The sequence below is a fragment of the Arachis ipaensis genome, chromosome B10, assembly GCF_059453495.1.
Source record: "Arachis ipaensis isolate K30076 ecotype BB chromosome B10, ASM5945349v1, whole genome shotgun sequence".
NCBI classification, from domain to species: domain Eukaryota; kingdom Viridiplantae; phylum Streptophyta; class Magnoliopsida; order Fabales; family Fabaceae; genus Arachis; species Arachis ipaensis.
In genome coordinates this window covers 64508041-64532952 of record NC_142435.1, presented here as the reverse complement: position 1 = coordinate 64532952, position 24912 = coordinate 64508041, and the positions used below count along the sequence as shown (strand labels likewise).

The 24912-nt window shown below is 38.4% G+C and overlaps 2 protein-coding genes and 2 non-coding genes across 4 annotated transcripts; 1 reads left to right on the top strand and 3 right to left on the bottom strand.

The window, feature by feature from the left end:
• The first annotated feature begins 1389 nt into the window (after positions 1-1389).
• LOC148580315 (small nucleolar RNA R71) lies at positions 1390-1497 on the top strand. The gene has a single exon (XR_015898994.1). It is a non-coding gene; the product is annotated as a small nucleolar RNA R71 (small nucleolar RNA).
• An 11284-nt stretch (positions 1498-12781) lies between these two features.
• On the bottom strand, positions 12782-13228 carry LOC107620713 (uncharacterized). Its single transcript, XM_016322839.1, has one exon. The coding sequence runs from the start codon at positions 13226-13228 to the stop codon at positions 12782-12784; it is 447 nt and encodes a 148-aa protein (XP_016178325.1).
• A 368-nt stretch (positions 13229-13596) lies between these two features.
• Positions 13597-16200, bottom strand: LOC148580314 (uncharacterized). The gene is made up of 2 exons (XM_088491961.1): positions 15109-16200; positions 13597-14253 (listed from the first exon to the last, which is right to left on the bottom strand). Exons 1-2 carry the CDS (start codon positions 16198-16200, stop codon positions 13597-13599), a joined length of 1749 nt encoding a protein of 582 aa, XP_088348087.1.
• Positions 16201-21865: 5665 nt separating this feature from the next.
• Positions 21866-21973, bottom strand: LOC148580313 (small nucleolar RNA R71). Its single transcript, XR_015896215.1, has one exon. It is a non-coding gene; the product is annotated as a small nucleolar RNA R71 (small nucleolar RNA).
• Between the last annotated feature and the right edge of the window lie 2939 nt (positions 21974-24912).

Genomic DNA, 24912 nt, shown 5'->3' with positions numbered 1-24912 from the left:
GATGATGGATTCATCCTCTTCCTTTCCAGTATCCAGGACTATGAAATCAGCAGGGATGTAAAGGCCCTCAACCTTTACTAACACGTCTTCTACTTGTCCATAGGCCTGTCTTCTTGAGCTGTCCGCCATCTCTAATGAGATTTTAGCAGCTTGCACCTCATAGATTCCCAGTTTCTCTATTACAGAGAGGGGCATGAGGTTTATTCCTGAACCAAGGTCACACAGAGCCTTAAAGATCATGGTGCCTATGGTACAGGGTATTATGAACTTTCCAGGATCCTGTCTCTTCTGAGGCAATGTCAGTTGATCCAGATCACTTAGTTCATTGATGAACAAGGGAGGTTCAACTTCCCAAGCATCAATGCCAAACAATTTGGCATTCAGCTTCATGATTGCACCAAGAAACTTGGCAGTTTGCTCTTCAGTGACATCCTCATTCTCTTCAGAAGAGGAATACTCATCAGAGCTCATGAAGGGCATAAGGAGGTTCAATGGAATCTCTATGGTCTCTAGATGAGCCTCAGAGTCCTTTGGTTCCCCAGAGGGAAGCTCCTTATTGATCACTGGACGTCCCTGGAGGTCTTCCTCCTTGGGATTCACGTCCTCTCCTCTCCTCAGAGGTTCGGCCATGGCGCTTATGTCAATGGCCTTGCACTCTCCTTTTGGGTTCTCTTCTGTATTGCTTGGGAGAGTACTAGGAGGGATTCCAGTGATCCTTTTACTCAGCTGGCCCACTTGTGCTTCCAGATTTCTAATAGAAGATCTTGTTTCATTCATGAAACTTACAGTGGCCTTAGATAGATCAGAGACTAGATTTGCTAAATTAGAAGCATTTTGTTCAGAGTTCTCTGTCTGTTGCTGAGTTGATGATGGAAAAGGTTTGCTATTGCTAAACCTGTTTCTTCCACCATTATTAAAGCCTTGTTGGGGCTTTTGATCCTTCCATGAGAAATTTGGATGATTTCTCCATGTTGAGTTATAGGTGTTTCCATAAGGTTCACCTAAGTAATTTACCTCTGCTATTGCAGGGTTCTCAGGATCATAGGCTTCTTCTTCCGAAGATGCCTCTTGAGTACTGTTGGATGCAGCTTGCATTCCATGCAGACTCTGAGAAATCATATTGACTTGCTGAGTCAATATTTTGTTCTGAGCCAATATGGCATTCAGAGTATCAACTTCAAGAACTCCCTTCTTCATAGGCGTCCCATTATTCACAGGATTCCTTTCAGAAGTGTACATGAACTGGTTATTAGCAACCATGTCAATGAGTTCTTGAGCTTCTGCAGGCGTTTTCTTTAGGTGAATGGATCCACCTGCAGAAGTGTCCAGTGACATCTTTGATAGCTCAGACAGACCATCATAGAATATATCCAGGATGGTCCATTCTGAAAGCATGTCAGAAGGACACTTTTTGGTCAACTGTTTGTATCTTTCCCAAGCTTCATAGAGAGATTCACCTTCTTTCTGTCTGAAGGTTTGAACATCAGCTCTAAGCTTGCTCAGCTTTTGAGGAGGAAAGTACTTGGCTAAGAAAGCCGTGACCAGCTTATCCCAAGAGTTCAGGCTGTCTTTAGGTTGAGAATCCAACCATAATCTAGCTCTGTCTCTTACAGCAAAAGGGAAAAGCATGAGCCTGTAGACTTCAGGATCTACTCCATTAGTCCTAACAGTATCACATATCTGCAAGAATTCAGTTAAGAACTGAAAAGGATCTTCAGATGGAAGTCCATGAAACTTGCAGTTCTGCTGCATCAGAGAAACTAATTGAGGTTTCAGCTCAAAGTTGTTTGCTCCAATGGCAGGAATGGAGATGCTTCTTCCATGTAAATTGGAATTAGGTGCAGTAAAGTCACCAAGCATCCTCCTTTCATTATTATTATTTTCGCCTGCCATCTCCTCTGCCTGTTCGAAAATTTCTGAAAGGTTATCTCTGGATTGTTGTATTTTAGCTTCTCTTAATTTTCTCTTCAGAGTTCTTTCAGGTTCTGGATCTGCTTCCACAAGAATGTTCTTATCCTTGCTCCTGCTCATATGACAAGGAAGAATGGCCAGAAAAATGATAATAATAATAGAGATCCTTTATACCACAGTATAGGGATCCCTTTGTAAGTAAAAGAAGAGGGGGAGATAAAGGATGTGATGTAAAGGAAGAAACACAACTGTGAGGATTGGAATGTGAGATGAGATGTTAGGACATGAATGAATAAATAGAATGAGATGGGGGAGGAATAATTTTCGAAAATTATTTTGAAAAAGAGTTAGTGATTTTTGAAAAATGGTTTTTGAAAAATATTTAGTAATTTTCGAAAATTTTTGAAATAAAAAATAAAAAATAAAAATAATTAGTTAATTAAAAAGAAATTTTGAAAAAGAGGAGAGGTATTTTCGAAAATTAGAGAGAGAGAGAGTTAGTTAGGTGGTTTTGAAAAAGTTAAGAAACAAACAAAAAGTTAGTTAGTTGGTTGAAACAAATTTTGAAAAGATAGGAAGTTAGGAAAGATATTTTGAAAAGATATTTTTGAAAAAGATAAGATAAGAAGATATTTTTGAAAAGATATGATAGAGATTAGTTTTTGAAAAAGATTTGATTTTTAAAATCACAATTAATGACTTGATTCATAAGAAATCACAAGATATGATTCTAGAACTTAAAGTTTGAATCTTTCTTAACAAGCAAGTAACAAACTTCAAATTTTTGAATCAAAACATTAATTGATTATGTTATTTTCGAAAATTTGGTATAAAAATAAGAAAAAGATTTTTGAAAAATATTTTTGGAATTTTCGAAAATAACTAATAATTTTGAAAAAGATTTGATTTTTGAAAAAGATTTTGAAAAAGATAAGATTTTCAAATTGAAAATTTGATTTGACTCATAAGAAACAATTTGATTTTAAAAATTTTTGAAAAAGTCAATCCAAATTTTCGAATTTGATGAGAGAAAAAGGAAAAGATATATTTTTTTTGATTTTTGAAATTTTTATGATGCAAGAGAAAAACACTAAAAAGATGCAATGCATGAAATTTTTAAATCGAAACATGTGATGCATGCAAGAATGCTATGAATGTCAAGATGAACACCAAGAACACTTTGAATGTCATGATGAACATCAAGAACATATTTTTGAAAAATTTTTAATGCAAAGAAAACATGCAAGACACCAAACTTAGAATTCTTTAATGCTTAGACACTAAGAATTCAAGAATGCATATGAAAAACATGAAAAGACAGAAAACAAAAAATCATCAAGATCAAACAAGAAGACTTACCAAGAACAACTTGAATATCATGAAGAACACTATGAATGAATGATATTTTCGAAAATTACAAGATGCATATGCAAGTGACACCAAACTTATGATATGACTCAAGACTCAAACAAGAAACACAAAAATATTTTTGATTTTTATGATTTTCTAATTTTTTTTGGATTTTTATTTTATGTTTTTCGAAAAATAATTTTGAAAAAGAAAATAAGGATTCCAAAATTTTTAATATGAATTCCAGGAATCTTATGCTCTAAAGCTCCAATCAAAGGGTCAGGCATGGCTTAATAGCCAGCCAAGCTTTAGTATGTAACTCAGACATGACACGCCTGACATTCCTTACATTCAACAGCCAATTGGCTAAGAAAGATAAAGAAGCTCTTCTCTTGAGTATAAGAATTGAGACATGGCTTTACAGCCAGCCAGGCTTCAACATGCTCCATGAAACACTAGAATTCATTCTTGAAAATTCTGAAAGGAAAATATATTTTTGAAAACATTTTTATTAAATTTTTTTTTTCGAAAACAAAGGAAGAATTTTTGAAAGATTTTTGAAAAATTTTTTGAAAACAAGATAAAAAGGAAATTACCTAATCTGAGCAACAAGATGAACCGTCAGTTGTCCAAACTCAAACAATCCCCGGCAACGGCGCCAAAAACTTGGTAGCACGAATTGCGAATCACACTTTTCACAACGCGTGCCACTAACCAGCAAGTGTACTGGGTCGTCCAAGTAATAAACCTTACGTGAGTAAGGGTCGATCCCACAGAGATTGTTGGCTTGAAGCAAGCTATGGTCACCTTGCAAATCTCAGTCAGGCGGATTTAAACATGACACTTTATTAGATTAAAATAAACAATAAAAGGGATAGAGATACTTATGTAGATTCATTGGCAGGAATTTCAGATAAGCGAATGGAGATGCTTTTCGTTCCTCTGAACCTCTGCTTTCCTGCTATCTTCATCCAATCAGTCTTACTCCTTTCCATGGCTGGCTGTATGCAAGGGCATCACCGTTGTCAGTGGCTACATCCCCTCCTCTCAGTGAATCATATGCTCACGCACCCTGTCACGGCACGGCTATTCATCTGTCGGTTCTCGATCATGCTGGAATAGGATTCACCCTCCTTTTGCGTCTGTCACTAACGCCCAACAATCGCGAGTTTGAAGCTCGTCACAGTCATTCAATCATTGAATCCTACTCAGAATACTACAGACAAGGTTTAGACCTTCCGGATTCTCTTGAATGCCACCATCATTCTAGCGTACGCCACGAAGATTCTGGTTAGGAGATCTAAGAGATATTCATTCTAGCTTAATTCATGTAGAACAGAAGTGTTTGTCAGGCACGCGTTCATAAGGGGGAAGGATGATGAGCGTCACACATAATCATCACCTTCATCACGTTCTTGGGTGCGAATGGATATCTTAGAAGCGAAATAAGAAGAATTGAATAGAAAACAGTAGTACTTGCATTAATCTTTGAGGAACAGCAGAGCTCCACACCTTAATCTATGGAGTGTAGAAACTCTACCGTATGAAAATACATAAGTGAAGGTCCAGGCATGGCCGAGATGGCCAGCCCCTCTGATCTAAGAACCAGGCATCCAAAGATGATCCTAAGATCCTAAGATGATCAAAAGATGCCTAATACAATAGTAAGAGGTCCTATTTATAATAAACTAGTCACTAGGGTTTACATGAGTAAGTAATTGATGCATAAATCCACTTCCTGGGCCCACTTGGTGTGTGTTTGGGCTGAGCCTGAGTGTTGCACGTGCAGAGGCCATTTGTGGAGTTGAACGCCAGTTTCTGTGCCAGTTTGGGCGTTCAACTCTGGTTTTGGATCCTTTTCTGGCGCTGGACGCCAGATTTAGGCAGAAGCCTGGCGTTGAACGCCAGTTTACGTCGTCAATTCTTGGCCAAAGTATGGACTATTATATATTTCTGGAAAGCCCTGGATGTCTACTTTCCAACGCAATTAGAAGCGCGCCATTTCGAGTTCTGTAGCTCCAGAAAATCCACTTTGAGTGCAGGGAGGTCAGAATCCAACAGCATCAGCAGTCCTTTTTCAACCTCTGAATCTGATTTCTGCTCAAGTCCCTCAATTTCAGCCAGAAAATACCTGAAATCAAAGAAAAACACACAAACTCATAGTAAAGTCCAGAAATGTGAATTTAACACAAAATCTATTAAAAACATCCCTAAAAGTAACTAGATCCTACTAAAAACATACTAAAAACAATGTCAAAAAGCGTATAAATTATCCGCTCATCAGGTTTGCAACTTAGCTTTATTTTTTTATCTTTTTATCATTATTTAGTTTCTTTTTCTGGCTCTTTCTTTTTCTCTCGTTTTTTTTATTTTTCTTTTCAATCTCTTTTGGTTCAAGGATAAACCTCCTTCTCATTTATGGAGGTATCATAATAATTCTCTAAATTCTTGCTCCTCAAGAGTCAACATTCCTCTTGTTCAAGGAACTTTACACATTATTCTCTCAATGCAAACATAATAAAAAAAGCATACTGCCACAAGAAATGTAACAAGTGGTGCACGAAATTGAACACTACAAGTTTCGCACAGATGAATCGGTGATAAGCGGATAATTTATACCCTTTTTGGCATTGTTTTTACATAGTTTTTAGTATGTTTTAATTACTTTTTATTATATTTTTATTAGTTTTTATTCAAAAATCACATTTCTGGACTTTACTATGAGTTTGTGTGTTTTTCTGTGATTTCAGGTATTTTCTGGCTGAAATTGAGGGACCTGAGCAAAAATCTGATCCAGAGGCTGAAAAAGGACTGCAGATGCTATTGGATTCTGACCTCCCTGCACTCGAAGTAGATTTTCTGGAGCTGCAGAAGCCCAATTGGCGTGTTCTCAATTGCGTTAAAAAGTAGACATTCTGGGCTTTCCAGAAATATATAATAGTTTATACTTTGCCCGAGATTTGATGGCCCAAACTGGCGTTCAAAGTCAGCCTAAAACATCTTGGCGTAAAATACCCAAACTGGCACCAAAGCTGGCATTTAACTCCAGGAACAAGCTATGCACGAAAAAGCTTCAATGCTCAGCCCAAGCACACACCAAGTGGGCCCCAGAAGTGGAGTTCTGCACTATCTGCACTTAGTTACTCATTTTCTGTAAACCCTAGTTACTAGTTTAGTATAAAAACTACTTTTAGATGTTTATTTTTAAGGAGTCTCTTATCTTTTGATCACTTGATGTTACGTTTGGAGGCTGGCCTCACGGCCATTCCTAGACCTTTTTCACTTATGTATTTTCTATGGTGGAGTTTCTACACCCCTTAGATTAAGGTGTGGAGCTCTGCTGTTCTTCATGAATTAATGCAATTACTACTGTTTTTCTATTCAATTCACGCCTACTTCTTCTCCAAGATATAATCTCGTACTTAATTTAGTTAAGTCAGAATGAAGGGGTGACCCATGACAATCACCCAATCTTCATTACTTGCTTAGCCAAGATCGCGTGCTTGACAACCACAAAGCGGTCTACATGATGTTCAACGTAGTCATTGGACGACAATTGGAGTATACTCTCTTGGATATCTAATACACGGACCGAGTCCGTGAGATTAGTATCTTCGTGGTATAGGCTAGAATTATTGGCAGCCATTCCTGAGATCCGGAAAGTCTAAACCTTGTTTGTGGTATTCCGAGTAGGATCTGGGATGGGATTACTATGACGAGCTTCAAACTTGCGAATGTTGGGCGCAGTGATAGTGTGCAAAAGGACAATGGTCCTATTCCGATGCTAGTGGAAACTGACAGATGATTAGCTATGCGGTGACAGCGCATATGGATTTGTTTTCATCCGAGAGGATCATACAGCTTGCCATGGAAGGAGGTAAAGCATGGTTGGAAGAAGGCAATAGGAAAGCAGAGGTTCAGAAGCAACAAAGCATCTCCAAACGCTTATCTGAAATTTCCACCAGTGGTATATAAGTAACTTTATCTTATTTTATATTTTATTTATATTTTAATTATCAAAACCCATAACCATTTGAATCTGCCTGACTGAGATTTACAAGGATGACCATAGCTTGCTTCAAGCCGACATTCTCTGTGGGATCGACCCTTACTCACGTAAGGTATTACTTGGACGACCCAGTGCACTTGCTGGTTAGTTACGCGGAGTTGTGAAGAAGTGTTGAGATCATGATACGCGCACCAAGTTTTTGGCGCCATTGCTGGAGAACAAACAATTTGCGTACCAAGTTTTTGGCGCCCTTGCCGGGGATTGTTCGAGTTTGGACAACTGACGGTTCATCTTGTTGCTTAGATTAGGTAATTTTATTTTATTTTTTAAAGCTTTTTATTTTCGAAAAAATTCAAAAAAAATTTTCATTAAAAATATACAATATTTTATTTTGTTCTTCAGAATCTTTAAGAATGAATTCTAGTGTTTTATCATGATCTGTTGAAGTCTGGCTGGCTGTCAAGCCATGTCTAAATTTTTTTGGACCGAGCTTCCACTTATCATTGCAGGAGCCATTTGATTCCCATCAATTTGGCTGTTGTACGTAATGCTCTGCTGAAGCTTGGCTGGCCATTTGGCCATGTCTAATCTTTTGGACCGAAGCTTTCACATAAAGATTGGCTGGCTATTAAGCCATGTCTAAATTTTTAGACCGAAGCTTTAGCTAACATTGCATGATTCCTGGAATTCTTATTAAAAATTTTGAATTTCTTTATTTTCCTTTTCCAAATTAATTTTCAAAAAATCCAAAAAAATTAATAAAATCATAAAACCAAAAATATTTTCTGTTTCTTGTTTGAGTCTAGTGTCAAATTTTAAGTTTGGTGTCAATTGCATGCTTTATTTTTTCTTTAAAATTTTCGAAAATCCATGCATTGAGTTTCTTCATGATCTTCAAGTTGTTCTTGATGAATTTCTCTATTTGATCTTTAAATTTTTCTTGTTTGGTGACTTTTCTTGTTTTTCATATGCATTTTTTTGAATGATTAGTGTCTATAGTTTAAAAATTTTTAAGTTTGGTGTCTTGCATATCTTTCTTTTCTTAAAAATTCTTTAAAATTATGTTCTTGATGTTCATCATGATCTTCAAAGTGTTCTTGATGTTAATCTTGACATTCATAGTGTTCTTGCATGCATTTTTGTTTTGATCTTGAATTTTTATGTTTTGCATCATTTTTATGTTTTTCTCTCTCCTCATTAAAAATTCAAAAATAAAAAATATATCTTTCCTTTTTTTCCTCATAAAATTCAAAATTTTAAATTGATTAAGTCAAAAAGTTTTAAAATTTAGTTGTTTGTTGTTAGTCAAGTCAAAATTTCAATTTAAAAACTTTATTTTTTTCAAATATTTTTCAAAAATAAAATCTTTTTTATTTTTTATTTATTTTCAAAAACTTTAAAAGTTTGATTTTCAAAATCTTTTTCTTACTTTTATTTCATAATTAATTCTAACAATTAATGTTTAGATTAAAAAATTTTCAAGTTGTTACTTGCCTATTAAGAAAGGGTCAATCTTTAAATTCTAAAATCATATCTTTTAGTTTCTTGTTAGTCAAGTAATCAACTTTAATTTCAAAAATCAAATCTTTCTAATTTCCAATTCAAATCTTTTTAATTTCAATCATATCTTTTTCAAACTTTAATTTCAAAATCCTTTTCTAACTTCTTATATTTTCAAAATTGATTTTCAAATCTTTTTCAATTAACTACTTGACTTTTTGTTTGATTTTAAAAGTTTTCCATTTCAATCATATCTTTTTCAAAACCACCTAACTACTTTTCTCTCTCCAATTTTCGAAAATCACCAACCACTTTTTCAAAAATCTTTTTAATTAATTAATTTATTTAGTTTTCAAATTTTATTCTATTTCTTCTCTTAATTTTCGAATACTAACCAATAATTAAAATAAAAATAAAAATATTTTCTTTTTATTTTAATTTTAAAATTTGAATTTTCTCTCTCTCATCTCTTTCTACTTATTTTATTTATTTACTAACCCTTCTCTTCTTCTTATAATTCAAACCCTCTCTCCTTCTCTGTGTTCGAATTCCTCATCTTCTCTCTTATTCATTCTACTCTTCTATTCTTCTACTCACATAAAGGAATCTCTATACTGTGACATAGAGGATTTCTATTCTTTTCTGTTCTCTTCTTTTTCATATGAGCAGGAGCAAGGATAAGAACATTCTTGTCGAAGCTAATCCAGAACCTGAAAGGACTCTAAAGAGGAAGCTAAGAGAAGCTAAAGCACAACACTCTGGAGAGGACCTGACAGAATTTTTCGAAAAAGAAGAAGAGACGGCCGAACCCAACAACAATGGTGGAGATGCAAGGAAGATGCTTGGTGACTTTATTGCACCCTCTTCTGACTTCTGTGGAAGGAGCATCTCAATTCTGGTAATTGGAACAAACAACTTTGAGCTTAAGCCTCAATTAGTTTCTCTGATGCAGCAGAATTGCAAGTTTCATGGACTTCTAATTGAAGATCCTTATCAGTTCTTAGCTGAATTCTTACAAATCTGTGACACTGTTAAGATCAATGGGGTTAATCCTGAGGTCTACAGACTTATGCTTTTCCCCTTTGCTGTAAGAGAAAGAGCTAGGACATGGTTTGACTCACAACCTAAAGATAGTCTGAACTCTTGGGAAAAGTTGGTTAATGCTTTCTTGGCCAAATTCTTTCCACCTCAAAAGTTGAGCAAGCTTAGAGTGGAAGTCCAAACCTTCAGACAGAAGGAAGGTGAATCCCTCTATGAAGCTTGGGAAGATATAAGCAATTGATCAGAAGGTGTCCTTCTGACATGTTTTCAAAATTGAGCATCATATGTATATTCTATGATGGTCTGTCTGAATTGTCCAAGATGTCATTGGACCACTTTGTTGGAGGGTCTCTTTATCTGAAGAAGACGCCTGCAGAAGCCCAGGAACTCATTAAAATGGTTGCAAATAACCAGTTCATGTACACTTCCAAAAGGAATCCTGTGAATAATGGGACAACTCAGAAGAAAGGAGTTCTTGAGGTTGATACTCTGAATGTAATATTGGCTCAGAATAAAATATTGACTCAACAAGTCAATATGATTTCTCAGACTCTGACTGGAATGCAAGCTGCATCCGGCAGTGCTAAAGAAGTCTCCTCTGAAGGAGAAGCTTATGACCCTGAGAATCCTGGAATGGAAGAGGTGAATTACATGGGAGAATCCTATGGAAACACCTATAATCCTTCATGGAGGAATCATCCTAATCTCTCATGGAAGGATCAGCAAAAGCCTAATCAAGGCTTCAATAATAATAATGGTGGAAGAAATAGGTTTAGCAATAGCAAACCTTTTCCATCATCTTCTCAGCAACAGATAGAGAATTCTAAGCAGAGCCACTTTGACTTAACAACCATAGTCTCTGATCTATCTAAGACCACTCTCAGTTTCATGACTGAAGCAAGGTCCTCCATTAGAAATTTAGAGGCACAAGTGAGTAAGAAAGTTACTGAACTCCCTCCCAATACTCTCCCAAGCAATACAGAAGAGAATCCAAAAAGAGAGTGCAAGGCCATCTATACGTCCAACATGGCCGAACCTGTAGAGGAGGGAAAGGTAGTGATTTCCAGTGAGGAAGACCTCAATGAATGTCCACTGGCCTCCAAGGAATTCCCTAATGAGGAACCAAAGGAATCTAAGACTCATATAGAGACCATATAGATTCCACTGAACTTACTATTACCATTCATGAGCTCTGATGAGTATTCTTCCTCTGAAGAGGATGAAGATATTGTTGAAGAGCAAGTTGCTCAATATCTAGGAGCAATCATGAAGCTGAATGCCAAGTTATTTGGTAATGAGACTTGGGAGGATGAACCTCCATTGTTCATTAATGAACTGAATGATCTGGTTCAACTGAAATTACCTCAGAAGAAACAGGATCCTGGAAAGTTCTTAATACCTTGTACCATAGGCACCATGATTTTTGAGAAGGCTCTGTGTGACCTGAGGTCAGGGATAAACCTCATGCCCCTCTCTGTAATGGAGAAACTAGGGATCTTTGAGGTACAAGCTGCAAGAATCTCACTAGAGATGGCAGACAATTCAAGGAAACAGGCTTATGGACTTGTAGAGGATGTCTTGGTGAAGGTTGAAGGCCTGTACATCCCTACTGATTTCATAATCCTAGACACTGGGAAGGATGAGGATGAATCCATCATCCTTGGAAGACCCTTCCTAGCCACAGCAAGAGCTGTGATTGATGTGGACAGAGGAGAGCTAGTCCTTCAATTGAATGAGGACTACCTTGTGTTTAAGGCACAAGGATCTTCTTCTGTAACCATGGAGAGAAGCATGAAAAGCTTCTCTCAATACAGAGTCAAATATAGCTCCAACACTCAACTTCTAAGTTTGATGTTGGGAGGCCATCATCAAGCTGAGTCTCTGTGAAGCTCTCTAAGAGCTCACTGTCAAGCTATTGACATTAAAGAAGTGCTTATTGGGAGGCAACCCAATGTTATTTAATTATATTTATTTTATTTTTCATTGTTATTTTATGTTTTCTTAGGTTGATGATCATGTGAAGTCACAAAAAGAACTAAAAAATCAAAAATAGAATGAAAAATAGCACTAAAAATAGCACACCCTGGAGGACAGGCTTACTGGCGTTTAAACGCTAGTAAGGATAGTAGAATGGGCGTTTAACGCCCAGCCTGGCAGCATTCTGGGCGTTAAATGCCAGAATGATCAGCACTCTGGGCGTTTAACGCCAAAAAGGGATGTCTGGCATCTGGCTGGCGTTAAACACCAGAAATGGGCAACAGACTGGCATTTAACGCCAGAAATGGGCAGCAGAGTGGTGTTTAACACCAGGAAAGGTAGCAGAACTGGCGTTAAATGCCAGGATTGGCACAGAATGGGCATTTGAACGCCATAATTTGATGATGGAATGTTAGTCTTGATGGCTCGGTCAAGTTATGGGGAGCATGAATCTTCTAGCTAATGCATGTGAAGGTGTTCTTCCGAATGCACAAAACCCAAGGCACATGTGACTTCTCCTTTCTTGTATGTGTGTCCGTGATTCCCCTTCAAGATTCTCCCATCATTTCTTTCTTTCACTTTCCTGCAACAAGAATATAAAGGCTTTAGAATTCCTTGTAATGTTTGGACTAATAATACAGGATTATTATGCAAAAAGAGACAAAATTGAAATCCAATGGTTGCTTCCATATGCCTAGGGGAAATGGCTACATGTTTGTTCTATGATCTAGCATTTCGTGTATATGTGGACACCAAACTTAGTTTGTGACTAAGTGTTAAAAATAACTTTTGCACTTGCCTCAAGATTAGCCACACCAAATTTAGTACCCTACATACACTATATGCTAATTCAATCGTTATTCCCTTAGATGTATATGGTTCAACCTCTTATTATTAATTACTAAAGCATGAAAGTAAAAGACTCCTGTGCATGGATTGCCTCCCATGAAGCGCTTGTTTATTGTCCTTAGCTTGACATTGCAGCTCCCTTGCTTATGTTAACAAGTGTACACTTTCCTCCTTGCTCCAAGGGCCACCAAGATAAAGTTTCACCCTATGCCCATTGACTGTGAAAGTCTCTTTTGAGGTTTCATCAAGTAATTCCACATAACCATGAGGGGATACTTTGGTGATGGTGTATGGACCAGTCCATCTAGATCTCAGTTTCCCAGGGAAGATCTTCAGTCTTGAGTTCAATAACAACACCTTTTGGCCCGGTTCGAATGTTCTTGGAGAGATCTTCTTTTCATGCCACCTTTTTGCTCTTTCCTTGTATATTCTGGGATTCTCATATGCCTCCAGTCTGAATTCCTCCAATTCATTGAGTTGTAGTAACCTCTTTTCTCCTGCTGCTTGAGCATTTAAATTCAACAGTTTAGTGGCCCAAAAAGCTTTGTGTTCAAGCTCTACAGGCAGATGGCATGCTTTTCCATACACCATCTGAAATGGAGATCTTCCTATGGGGGTTTTGAATGCTGTCCTATATGCCCAAAGTGCATCATCCAGCTTCCTCGCCCAATCCTTTCTTGTTGCTCCCACAGTTTTCTCCAAAATTCTCTTTAGCTCTCTGTTTGCAAGTTCAGCTTGTCCATTTGTCTGTGGGTGATATGGTGTGGCTACCTTGTGGGTTACTCCATATCTATGGAGGAGAGAGTTCAATTGTTTATTGCAAAAGTGGCTTCCCGCATCGCTTACAAGTCCCTTTGGTACTCCAAACCTAGTGAAGATGTTTCTCCTTAGAAATTACAATACCACATTAGCATCACATGTGGTGGTGGCTATTGCCTCTACCCATTTTAAAACATACTCTACTGCCACCAAGATGTATTTGAATGTGTAGGATGGAGGGAAGGTCCCATAAAGTCTATTCCCCATAAATCAAAGAGTTCCACTTCCAAAATGAACTTCTGAGGCATCTCATTCTTCTTTGTCAATCCTCCTGTTCTTTGGAATTCATTACAATGACTCACAAATTCTCTAGCATCCTTGAAGATAGAGGGCCAATAAAACCCACTCTGGAGAACCTTTGCAGCAGTCCTTTCAGCTCCAAAATGACCATCATAGCTTGAGTTGTGACAGTGCCATAGTATGTCCTTCATTTCAACCTCCGGCACACATCTTCTAATCATTCCATCTGGGCATCTTTTGAATAGGAAGGGCTCATCCCACAAGAATAACTTAGCCTCATGTAGCATCTTCTTAACTTGTTGCCTTGTATACTCTTGTGGCATACTCCTTCCTGCTTTGTAGTTGGCCATGTCCGCAAACCAAAGAGTTTGTTGAATTTGCAAGAGGTGCTCATCTGAAAAATTTTCATTCACTGGTTGAGAGGTGTCTTGACTCGTCCCTTGTGGCAACCTTGATAGGTGGTCAGCAACTTGATTCTCACTACCCTTTCTATCCTTGATCTCAATGTCAAACTCTTGTAGAAGCAATATCCATCTAATTAGCCTTGGTTTGGCATCCTGTTTTGACATTAGATACTTGAGAGCAGCATGATCAGTGTAAACTAAGATTTTAGATCCAATCAAATATTGCCTAAATTTATCAAAAGCATACACCACCGCTAGTAGCTCTTTCTCCATTGTGGTATAATTTCTTTGAGCTTCATTCAATACTTTGCTTGCATAGTAGATGACATGGTGCTTCTTTGTCCTTCCTCTGCCCCAGCACAGCACCAATTGCAAGGTCACTTGCATCACACATAAGTTCAAAAGGCAATCCCTAACTTGGGGGTGTGATAATTGGTGCTGTGGTGAGCTTAGCTTTTAGAGTCTCAAAGGCATGTTTACATTCATCATCAAAGGAGAAAGGATTGCTCACCACCAGCAAATTGCTTAGTGGTTTTGCTATTTTGGAAAAATCTTTGATGAATCGTCTATAGAATCCAGCATGGCCCAAGAATCTTCTAACAACTTTTATATTTGTTGGCAGTGGAAGTTTTTCTATAATCTCTACTTTTGCCTTGTCCACCTCTATACCCTTTCTTGAAATTTTGTGACCAAGAACAATTCCTTCGGGTACCATAAAATGACATTTCTCCCAGTTCGAAACCAAATTGGTTTCTTGGCACCTTTTCAAGACTAGGGTAAGATGGTGCAAGCAAGCATTGAAAGAATCACCAAAAACGGAGAAGTCATCCATAAAGATTTCAATAAATTTTTCTACCATGTCTGAGAAGATTGATAACATGCATCTCTGAAAGGTAGCTAGGGCATTACACAATCCGAATGGCATTCTCCTGTAAGCAAAAACTCCAAAAGGGCAGGTAAAGGAGGTCTTCTCTTGATCCATGGGGTCAACTACTATTTGATTATTGCCTGAATATCCATCAAGGAAGCAGTAATAAGAATGGCCAGCCAGCCTTTCGAGCATCTGGTCAATGAAAGAGAAGGAGAAGTGATCCTTGCATCATTCAGCCTCCTATAGTCAATGCACATCCTCCATCCTGTCACTGTTCTTGTTGGAATAAGCTCATTGTTCTCATTGGCAATGACAGTCATCTCGCCTTTCTTGGCTACTACTTGCACTGGGCTAACCCATGGACTGTCAGAGATAGGGTAAATGATCCCAGCTTTACATAACTTCAGTACTTCCTTTTGAACAACCTCCTTCATTGTGGGATTTAACCTTCTTTGAGGTTGTACCACTGGTTTAGAATTTTCCTCCAAGAGTATTTTGTGCATGCATATGGCAGGGCTTATGCCTTTCAAGTCATCAATGGTCCACCCCAATTCATCCTTATAAGCTCTCAACACTACAAGGAGTTTTTCTTCTTCCTCTGCACTCAATATAGAGTTGATAATCATTGGGAAGCTATTCTTTTCACCAAGGAAGGCATATTTAAGATGAGGGGATAGTGGTTTCAGCTCTTGTTGTAGTGCCTCTTCTTTCTTGGCTTCAATTGGTTCCTCTAGTGCCTGCGATGTGTTCTCTTCTTGTTCTTGGATGTCCTGGACTTCCTCCTGATTCACTTGATGGCTTGCTTCAAATATTTCCTCAACTAAAGAATCCACCACATCAATCCTGATGCAGCTCTCTTTCTCAACTGGATATTGCATTGCCTTGAAGACATTTATGGTCATTTGCTCATCATGTACTCTGAAGATCATCTCCCCCTTCTCCACATCAATGATTGTTCTAGCAGTGGCCAGAAAAGGTCTACCAAGAATGACCGGGTTACTCCCCTCTTCATCCATGTCCAACACTACAAAGTCGGCTGGGAATATAAAGTTTTCCACTTTTACCAAGAGGTTCTCCACTACTCCATTTGGTATTTTAAGGGATCTGTCAGCAAGTTGTAGTGACATCCTTGTAGGTTTAACCTCTTCTATCATTAGCTTCTTCATCATGGCAAGATGCATTAAGTTAATGCTTGCTCCCAGGTCACAAAGTGATTTATCAATGGCCATGTTCCCAATTGTGCATGGTATGAGGAAGCTGCCTGAATCCTTAAGTTTCGGTGGAAGTCCCTTTTGAATGATGGCACTACACTCTTAAGTAAGGAGCACGGTTTCTTTCTCCTGCCAGCTTCTCTTCTTGGTGATCAAATTTTTAAGAAACTTTGTATATAATGGCATTTGCTCTAAAGCTTCAGCCAATGGAATGTTGATCTCAAGTTTCTTAAAGATTTTCAAGAATTTTGGGAATTGTTTGTCTCGTATTCCTTTGTGTAACCTTGTTGGGTAAGGGAGTTTGGGTGCATAAGATTTTACCCCTTCATTTCTTTCCTCTTGCTGTGGCTTCACAATTTCCTTGTTGTTGGCATTGTTGTTTTGGGTTGACAACTTGCTTAGTGGTTCCACAAGTTCTTTGCTCTTTTTAGATGTTGATGTCTTTTCATCCTCCTTCTTGTCTATTGTATCTTCCACTTCATGCCCTGTTGCTTCTTTGTTGACTTCTCTTCCAACTACCTTTCCACTTCTCAACTGCACAGCTTTACATTCTTCCCTTGGGTTGGGGATTGTATCACTTGGAAGTACATTGGTTGGCCGTTTAGCTTGTTTGGCTAATTGTCCCACTTGTCGCTCAAGGTTCCTCATGGTGGATTCATATCTCTCTTGTCTTTTGAGCAAAGTTTGAGTGGTCTGAGCAATTGATTGTGTGCTTTGGGCAAGGTTTTGTAAGGCTGCTTCAAGACTTAAGATCCTAGTTCATGATGGTCAATTGGTGGTATGATAGGGTGTGATTATTGTTGCTGGAAGTTATTTGGGGAGATGGGGTGATAGCTTTGTGAGTTGGATGCTGGTGCGAGGAAGGTATTTTAATGAGTTTGTGAGTTGTTGTGAGGTGATTGGTATGTGTTTTCTGGTTTCTTGTATTGGTTAATGTTGTTAGATGAATGATTTTAGCTGTTTGTGTTGCGGGAATGGTTGGAGTTGTTATTCTTCTGCCAATGGTTTTGATTATCACCCCATCTCAGGTTGGGGTGATTCCTCCAGGATGAGTTGTATGTGTCACTCATAAATGGGAGGTTGAGAGAAATCTACCTCCACATTGCTTTCTATCTCTTTGGAAGAAGGTTCTTCAAATTGAAAGGATTCACCACCAAGAAGGTTGGATGCATGATCTTCATCACCAAGGGAACTCAATCCTTGCTTCATTCCCTCCAAGTCTTCATTCAAAAATTGTTTTGAAGGTTGTGCACTCTCCTTCTCAACATCAAATTCAATCATCTTGGAGAGGTTCTCTTCAACTCTAGGTTCCCAAGGAGGTTCCGCATCTCCTAAGTTTTCAACCACTTCCTCCTCTTCTTCAATGATCATAGGCTCCTCCAATTGTTCTAATACAAAATGACATTCCTCATTTTCCACCGGAGTTTCCAATCTCTCCTTCATGCTATACTTTTCAATTAATTTTCCACATGTGACCATGGGAGTGCTTTGAGTGCTCAAATATTGGGAGGTTAAAATGCTTACTACCTTGGTCAAGGTAGCCACAAATTCTAGTGTCTCCCTTTGCATTTTTCCTTGCCCTTGAAGTATAAGGCTAAGGGTTTCATCCATTGAGGATTGGGGTGGATAAGAGGGTTCAATGTCTTGGAGAAAGGGTTCATGATAGGAAGGTGGTTCTTCTTGATAAGGATGTGGTAGTGTGTATTGAGATGGTTCTTGGGAGTAGTGATCTTGGGATGGTGGTTCCATGTATGGCTCATATGTTTCAAAAGGTGGTTAGTATGGTGGATATGGATCAAGGTCATATGGAGGTGTTTGGTGAAAATAGGCTTGTGAGTGTGGTTGAGGTTCATGTTGAGGATATGACTCATAGGCATATGGTGGTGGTTCTTGAAAGTCAGAAGGTTGCTGATGAGTGGATAATTTATACGCTTTTTGGCATTGTTTTTAGTATGTTTTTAGTATATTTTAGTTAGTTTTTATTATGTTTTTATTAGTTTTTATTTAAAAATCACTCTTCTGGACTTTACTATGAGTTTGTGTGTTTTTCTGTGATTTCAGGTATTTTCTGGCTGAAATTGAGGGACCTGAGCAAAAATCTGATTCAGAGGCTGAAAAAGGACTGCAGATGCTGTTGGATTCTGACCTCCCTGCACTCAAAGTGGATTTTCTAGAGCAACATAAACCCAATTGGCGCGCTCTCAATTGCGTTAGAAAGTAGACATCCTAGGCTTTCTAGAAATATATAATAGTCCATACTTTACTCGAGATTTGATGGTCCAAACAGGCGTTCCAAGTCGGCTCAAGAATTCTGGCGTTTAACTCCAAAACTGGCACAAAAGCTGGAGTTAAACGCCCAAACTGGCACAAAAACTGGCGTTTAACTCCAAGAAAAGTCTCTACACATGGAAGCTTCAATGCTCAGCCTAAGCACACACCAAGTGGGCCCGGAAGAATATTTCTGCATTAATTACTGATTTCTGTAACCCTAGGCTACTTGTTCTCTATAAATAGGACGTTTTACTATTGTATTTGGACACACATCTTGGGACGTTTAGTCCTTAGACCTTTGAGGCTGGCCATTTGGCCATGCTTACACTATTTGTTCTTATGTATTTTCAACGGTGGAGTTTCTACACACCATAGATTAAGGTGTGGAGCTCTGCTATTCTTCATGAATTAATACAAAGTACTATTGTTTTTCTATTCAACTCAAGTCTATTTCTTCTCCAAGATATTCATTCGTTCTTCAACTTGATGAATGTGATGATCCGTGACACTCATCATCATTCTCACCTATGAACATGTGCCTGACAACCACCTCTGTTCTACTAGCAATGGCTTGAATGCGTATCTCTTAGGTTTTTAATCTATGATTGGAACCTTCGTGGTATAGGCTAGAATTATTGGCGGCCATTCCTGAGATCCGGAACGTCTAAACCTTGTCTATGGTATTCTGAGTAGGATCTGGAAAGGGATGACTGTGACGAGCTTCAAACTCGCGATTGTGGGGCGTGTGACAGACGCAAAAGGATCAATGGATCCTATTCCGACATGATCGAGAACCGACAGCTGATTAGCTGATGTTGTGACAGAGCATCAGGACCATTTTCACTAGAGGACGGGATGTAGCCGTTGACAATGGTGATGCCCAACATAAAGCTTTCCATGGAAAGGAGTATGAATGATTGGAAGAAGGCAATAGGAAAACAGAGGTTCAAGGAGAACAAAGCATCTTCATACGCTTATCTGAAATCCACCAATGAATTACATAAGTATCTCTATCTTTATTTTATGTTTATTTTCATCACCTTAAACTCCATAACCATTTGAATCCGCCTGACTGAGATTTACAAGATGACCATAGCTTGCTTCAAGCCGACAATCTCCGTGGGATCGACCCTTACTCACGTAAGGTTTATTACTTGGACGACCCAGTGCACTTGCTGGTTAGTTGTGCAGAATTGTGACAAAGTGTGATTCACGTTTGAGAGCTCCAAGTCTTTGGCGCCATAGTTGATGATCACAATTTCGCATACCAAGTTTTTGGCGCTGTTACCAGGGATTGTTCGAGTTTGGACAACTGACGGTTCATCTTGTTGCTTAGATTAGGTACTTTTCAGAATTTTTAAAAATGAATTCTAGAGTTTCAAGGTGATGTTCTTATCATCACAAAGGCTGATTGATTCTCATCAATTTAGCTATTGAATGTAATGTCCTGCTGAAGCTTAGCCAAACATGTCTAATCTTTTTAGACTGAAGCTTTAGACTAACATTGCATGATTCCTGGAATTCTTATTAAAAGTTTTGATTCTCTTTATTTTCTTTTCTATATAATTTTCGAAAAAAATACAAAAAAATTTTAAAATCATAAAACCAAAAATATTTTATGTTTCTTGTTTGAAGTCTAGTATCTAATTTTAAGTTTGGTGTCAATTGCATGTCTTTATCCTTCTAATTTTCGAAAATTTATACATATTGTTCTTCATTGATCTTCAAGTTGTTCTTGATGATTTCATTGCTTTGATCTTCAAATTCTCTTGTTTTGTATGTTTTGTCGTTTCTTACATGCATTTTTACATTGTTATAGTCCTTAGTAAACAAACTTTTAAGTTTGGTGTCTTGCATGCATTGTTTATTTGATCTTAGTTGCATTTTTTTATTGATTCCCATCATCAAAAATTCAAAAATATTTTTTAAAACTATGTCTTTTCAAGTCAATAATACAGAGAATTGAAGATTCAGAACATTCAGCAGAGGAATCAAACAGAAAAAGCTGGGCGTTCAAAACGCCCAGTGAAGAAGGAAAACTGGTGTTTAAACGCCAGCCAGGGCACCTGGCTGGGCGTTTAACACCCTAAAAGGTAGAGTTTTGGGCGTTAAACGCCAGAATGGGCACCATTCTGGGAGTTTAACGCCAGGATGACACTAGAAGGAAGATTTTGTTTTTAATTCACATTTTTTTCAAGTTTTCATAATTTTTCAAAATCAAATCTTTTTCAAATCATATATTTTCAATCATATCTCTTTCAAAATCAATGTCTTTCCATTTTATATTTATTTTTACTATTTTCAAAAATCCTTGCTTCAATTCAAGATTTACTTCAAAAATTTTCAAGTTGTTACTTGCCTATTAAGAAAGGATCAAATTTTAGATTTTAGAATCATATCTTTTAATTTCTTGTTAGTCAAGTAATCAACTTTAGTTTTAAAACTTTCTCTTTTTAATTTGATTTTCAATCATATCTTCTCAATCATATCTTTTCAATCACACCCTTTTTCAAAATTAATTTTCAATCATATCTTTTTAATTTCTGATTTCAAAATTTTTTTAAAAATTACTTAATTTCTTTCCCAATTTTAGTTTTCGAAAATCATTAATCAATTTTTCAAAATTTCTTTTAATTATTTCAAAATCTTTTATTTTAATTTCGAAAATTTCTTCCCCTCTTCTCACATCCTTCTATTTAAAGGACTAAGATTCCTCATCAAGGTGCAATTCGAACTCTGTCCCTCTTGATAAGTTCGAATTCCCTCTTCTCCACCTCCTCCTTCTATTCTTCTTTTCCTCTGACACCTCAAGGAATCTCTATACTGTGACATAGAGGATTCCCTACTTTCTTGTTCTCTTCTCTTTCATATGAGCAGGAACAAAGATAAAGGCATACTTGTTCAAGCTGATCCTGAACCTGAAAGGACCTTGAAGAGAAAGCTAAGAGAAGCTAAAGAACATCTCTCTTTAGAGGGCCCAACAGAACTCTTCAAAGAAGAAGAAACTATGGCAGCCGAAAGCAACAACAATGCCAACAATGCAAGGAAGGTGCTTGGTGACTTTACTGCACCTACTCCTGATTTCTATGGGAGAAGCATCTCTATCCCTGCCATTGGAGCAAACAACTTTGAGATTAAGCCTCAATTAGTTTCTCTAATGCAACAGAATTGCAAGTTTCATGGACTTCCATTGGAAGATCCTCATCAGTTCTTAGCTGAGTTCTTGCAAATCTGTGACACTGTCAAGACCAATGGGGTTGACCCTGAAGTCTATAGACTTATGCTCTTTCCTTTTGCTGTAAGAGACAGAGCTAGAACATGGTTGGATTCACAACCTAAGGAAAGCCTGAACTCTTGGGAAAAGCTAGTCAATGCCTTCTTGGCAAAGTTCTTTCCACCTCAAAAATTGAGTAAGCTTAGAGTGGAAGTCCAAACCTTTAGACAGAAGGATGGTGAGTCCCTCTATGAAGCTTGGGAGAGATACAAGCAATTGATCAGAAGGTTTCCTTCTGACATGCTTTCAGAGTGGTGCATCATTAGAATCTTCTATGATGGTCTGTCTGAACTATCCAAGATGTCATTGGATAGCTCTGCTGGAGGATCTCTTCATCTGAAAAAGATGCCTGCAGAAACTCAAGAACTCATTGAAATGGTTGCAAATAACCAATTCATGTATACCTCTGAAAGGAATCCTGTGAATAATGGGTCAACTCAGAAGAAACGAGTTCTTGAGATTGATACTCTGAATGCCATATTGGCTCAGAATAAAATATAGACCCAACAAGTCAATATGATTTCTCAGAGTCTGTCTGGAATGCAAGCAGCAACAGGCAGTACTAAGGAAGCTTCCTCTGAAGAAGAAGCTTATGATCCTGAGAACTCAGTAATGGAAGAGGTGAATTACATGGGAGAACCCTATGGAAACACCTATAATCCTTCATGGAGAAATCATCCAAATCTCTCATGGAAGGATCAACAGAGACCTCAACAAGGTTTCAACAACAATAATGGTGGAAGAAACAGGTTTAGCAATAGCAAGCCTTTTCCATCATCTTCTCAGCAACAGACAGAGAATTCTAAGCAAAACCCCTCTGACTTAACAACCATTGTCTCTGATATAATCAAAACCACTCAAAGTTTCATGACTGAAACAAGGTCCTCCATTAGAAATTTGGAGGCACAATTGGGTCAGCTGAGTAAGAAAATTACTGAACTCCCTCCTAGCACTCTCCCTAGCAATACAGAAGAGAATCCAAAAAGAGAGTGCAAGGCCATAACCACATCTCACATGGCCAAACATGGAGAGGAGGAAGAGGCAGTGATTTCCACTGAGGAAGACCTCAATGGACGCCCACTGACCTCCATGGAGTTCCCTGATGAGGAACCATGGGAATCTGAGGCTCACACTGAGACTATAGAGATTCCATTGAATTTACTTTTGCCATTCATGAGCTCTGATGAGTATTCTTCCTCTGAAGAGGATGAAGATGTCACTAAAGAGCAAGTTGCTAAGTACCTTGGAGCAATCATGAAGCTAAATGCCAAGTTATTTGGTAATGAGACTTGGGAGAATGAACCTCCATTGCTCATCAAAGAACTGGATGACTTGACTAGGCAGAGATTACCTCTGAAGAGACAAGATCCTGGAAAATTCTCAATCCCTTGTACCATAGGCACCATGACCTTTGAGAAGGCTCTGTGTGATCTAGGGTCAAGCATAAACCTCATGCCTCACTCTGTAATGGAGAAGCTAGGGATCATTGAGGTATAAGCTGCAAGAATCTCACTAGAGATGGCAGACAATTCAAAGAAACAGGCCTATGGACTTGTAGAGGATGTCTTGGTGAAGGTTGAAGACCATTACATCCCTGCTGATTTCATAGTCCTAAAGACTGGGAAGTGTATGGATGAATCCATCATCCTTGGCAGACCCTTCCTAGCCACAGCAAAAGCTGTGATTGATGTTGACAGAGGAGAATTGATCATTCAAGTGAATGGAGACTCCCTTGTGTTTAAAGCTCAAGGATATCCCTCTGTAACCATGGAGAGGAAGTATGAAGAGCTTCTCTCAATACAGAGTCAAACAGAGCCCCCACAGTCAAACTCTAAGTTTGGTGTTGGGAGGTTCCAACATTGCTCTGAACATCCGTGAGGCTCCATGAGAGCTACTGTCAAGCTATTGACATTAAAGAAGCGCTTGTTGGGAGGCAACCCAATTTTTACTTATCTATGTTAAATTTCTATTTTCTTTTGTTATTTTATGTTTTCTGTAGGTTGATAATCATGTGAAGTCACAAAAACAATTGAAAAAGCAAAAACAAAGTGATAAACAGAATGAAAAATAGAACACCCTGGAGGAGATAGTTACTGGCGTTTAAACGCCAGTAAAGGTAGCAGAATGGGCGTTAAACGCCCAGTCTGGCACCATTCTGGGCGTTTAACGCCAGAAAAGGGCACCAGACTGGCGTTTAACAGCAGGAATGGGCAAGAAGCTGGCGTTAAACGCCAGAAATGGGCAGCAGCCTGGTGTTTAACGCCAGGATTGGCAGAAAGGGGCGTTTTGCACGCCACTTGGTGCAGGGATGAGATATCCTTGATACCTCAGGATCTGTGGACCCCATATGATCCCTACCTACCCCACCACTCTCTCTCTTTTTCACCCATTCACCATTCACCAATCACCTCCATACCTCTTCCCCAAAAACCCCTCACCTATCAAATTCCACCATTCTCTTCACCACTCACATCCATCCTTCATAAAACCCCACTACCTCACCTCCCAAACCCACCCTCTATAGCCGAACCATACACACCCTCTCACCCCTATATAAACCCATCTTCACTCCTTCATTTTCACACAACCTAAACACCACTACTCCCCCTTGGCCGAAACACAAAGCCCCCTCCATCTCCTCTATTTCTTCTTCTTCTACTCTCTTCTTTCTTCTTTTGCTCAAGGACGAGCAACCTTCTAAGTTTGGTGTGGTAAAAGCTAAAGCTTTTTGTTTTTCCATAACCATTTATGGAACCAAAGGCCAGAGAAACCTCTAGAAAGAGGAAAGGGAAGGCAAAAGCTTCCACCTCCGAGTCATGGGAGATGGAGAGATTCCTCTCAAGGGTGCATCAAGACCACTTCTATGAAGTTGTGGCCAAGGAGAAAGTGATCCCCGAGGTCCCTTTCAAACTAAAAAAGAATGAGTATCAACCGGTCCGAAGCTACTATAGACCGGGCTATCATGATACATAGCATCATGATTGGAGAGGAAGTGGAAGTTCATGAGGTTATATCCCAAGAACTCTACAAGGTGGCGGACAAGTCCTCTACTATGGCAAGGTTAGCCTTCCCTCATCTCATCTGTCACCTCTGCAATTCGGTTGGAATTGACATAGAGGGAGACATTATCATTGATGAGGACAAACCCATCACTAAGAAAAGGATGGAGAAAACAAGAGAACCTC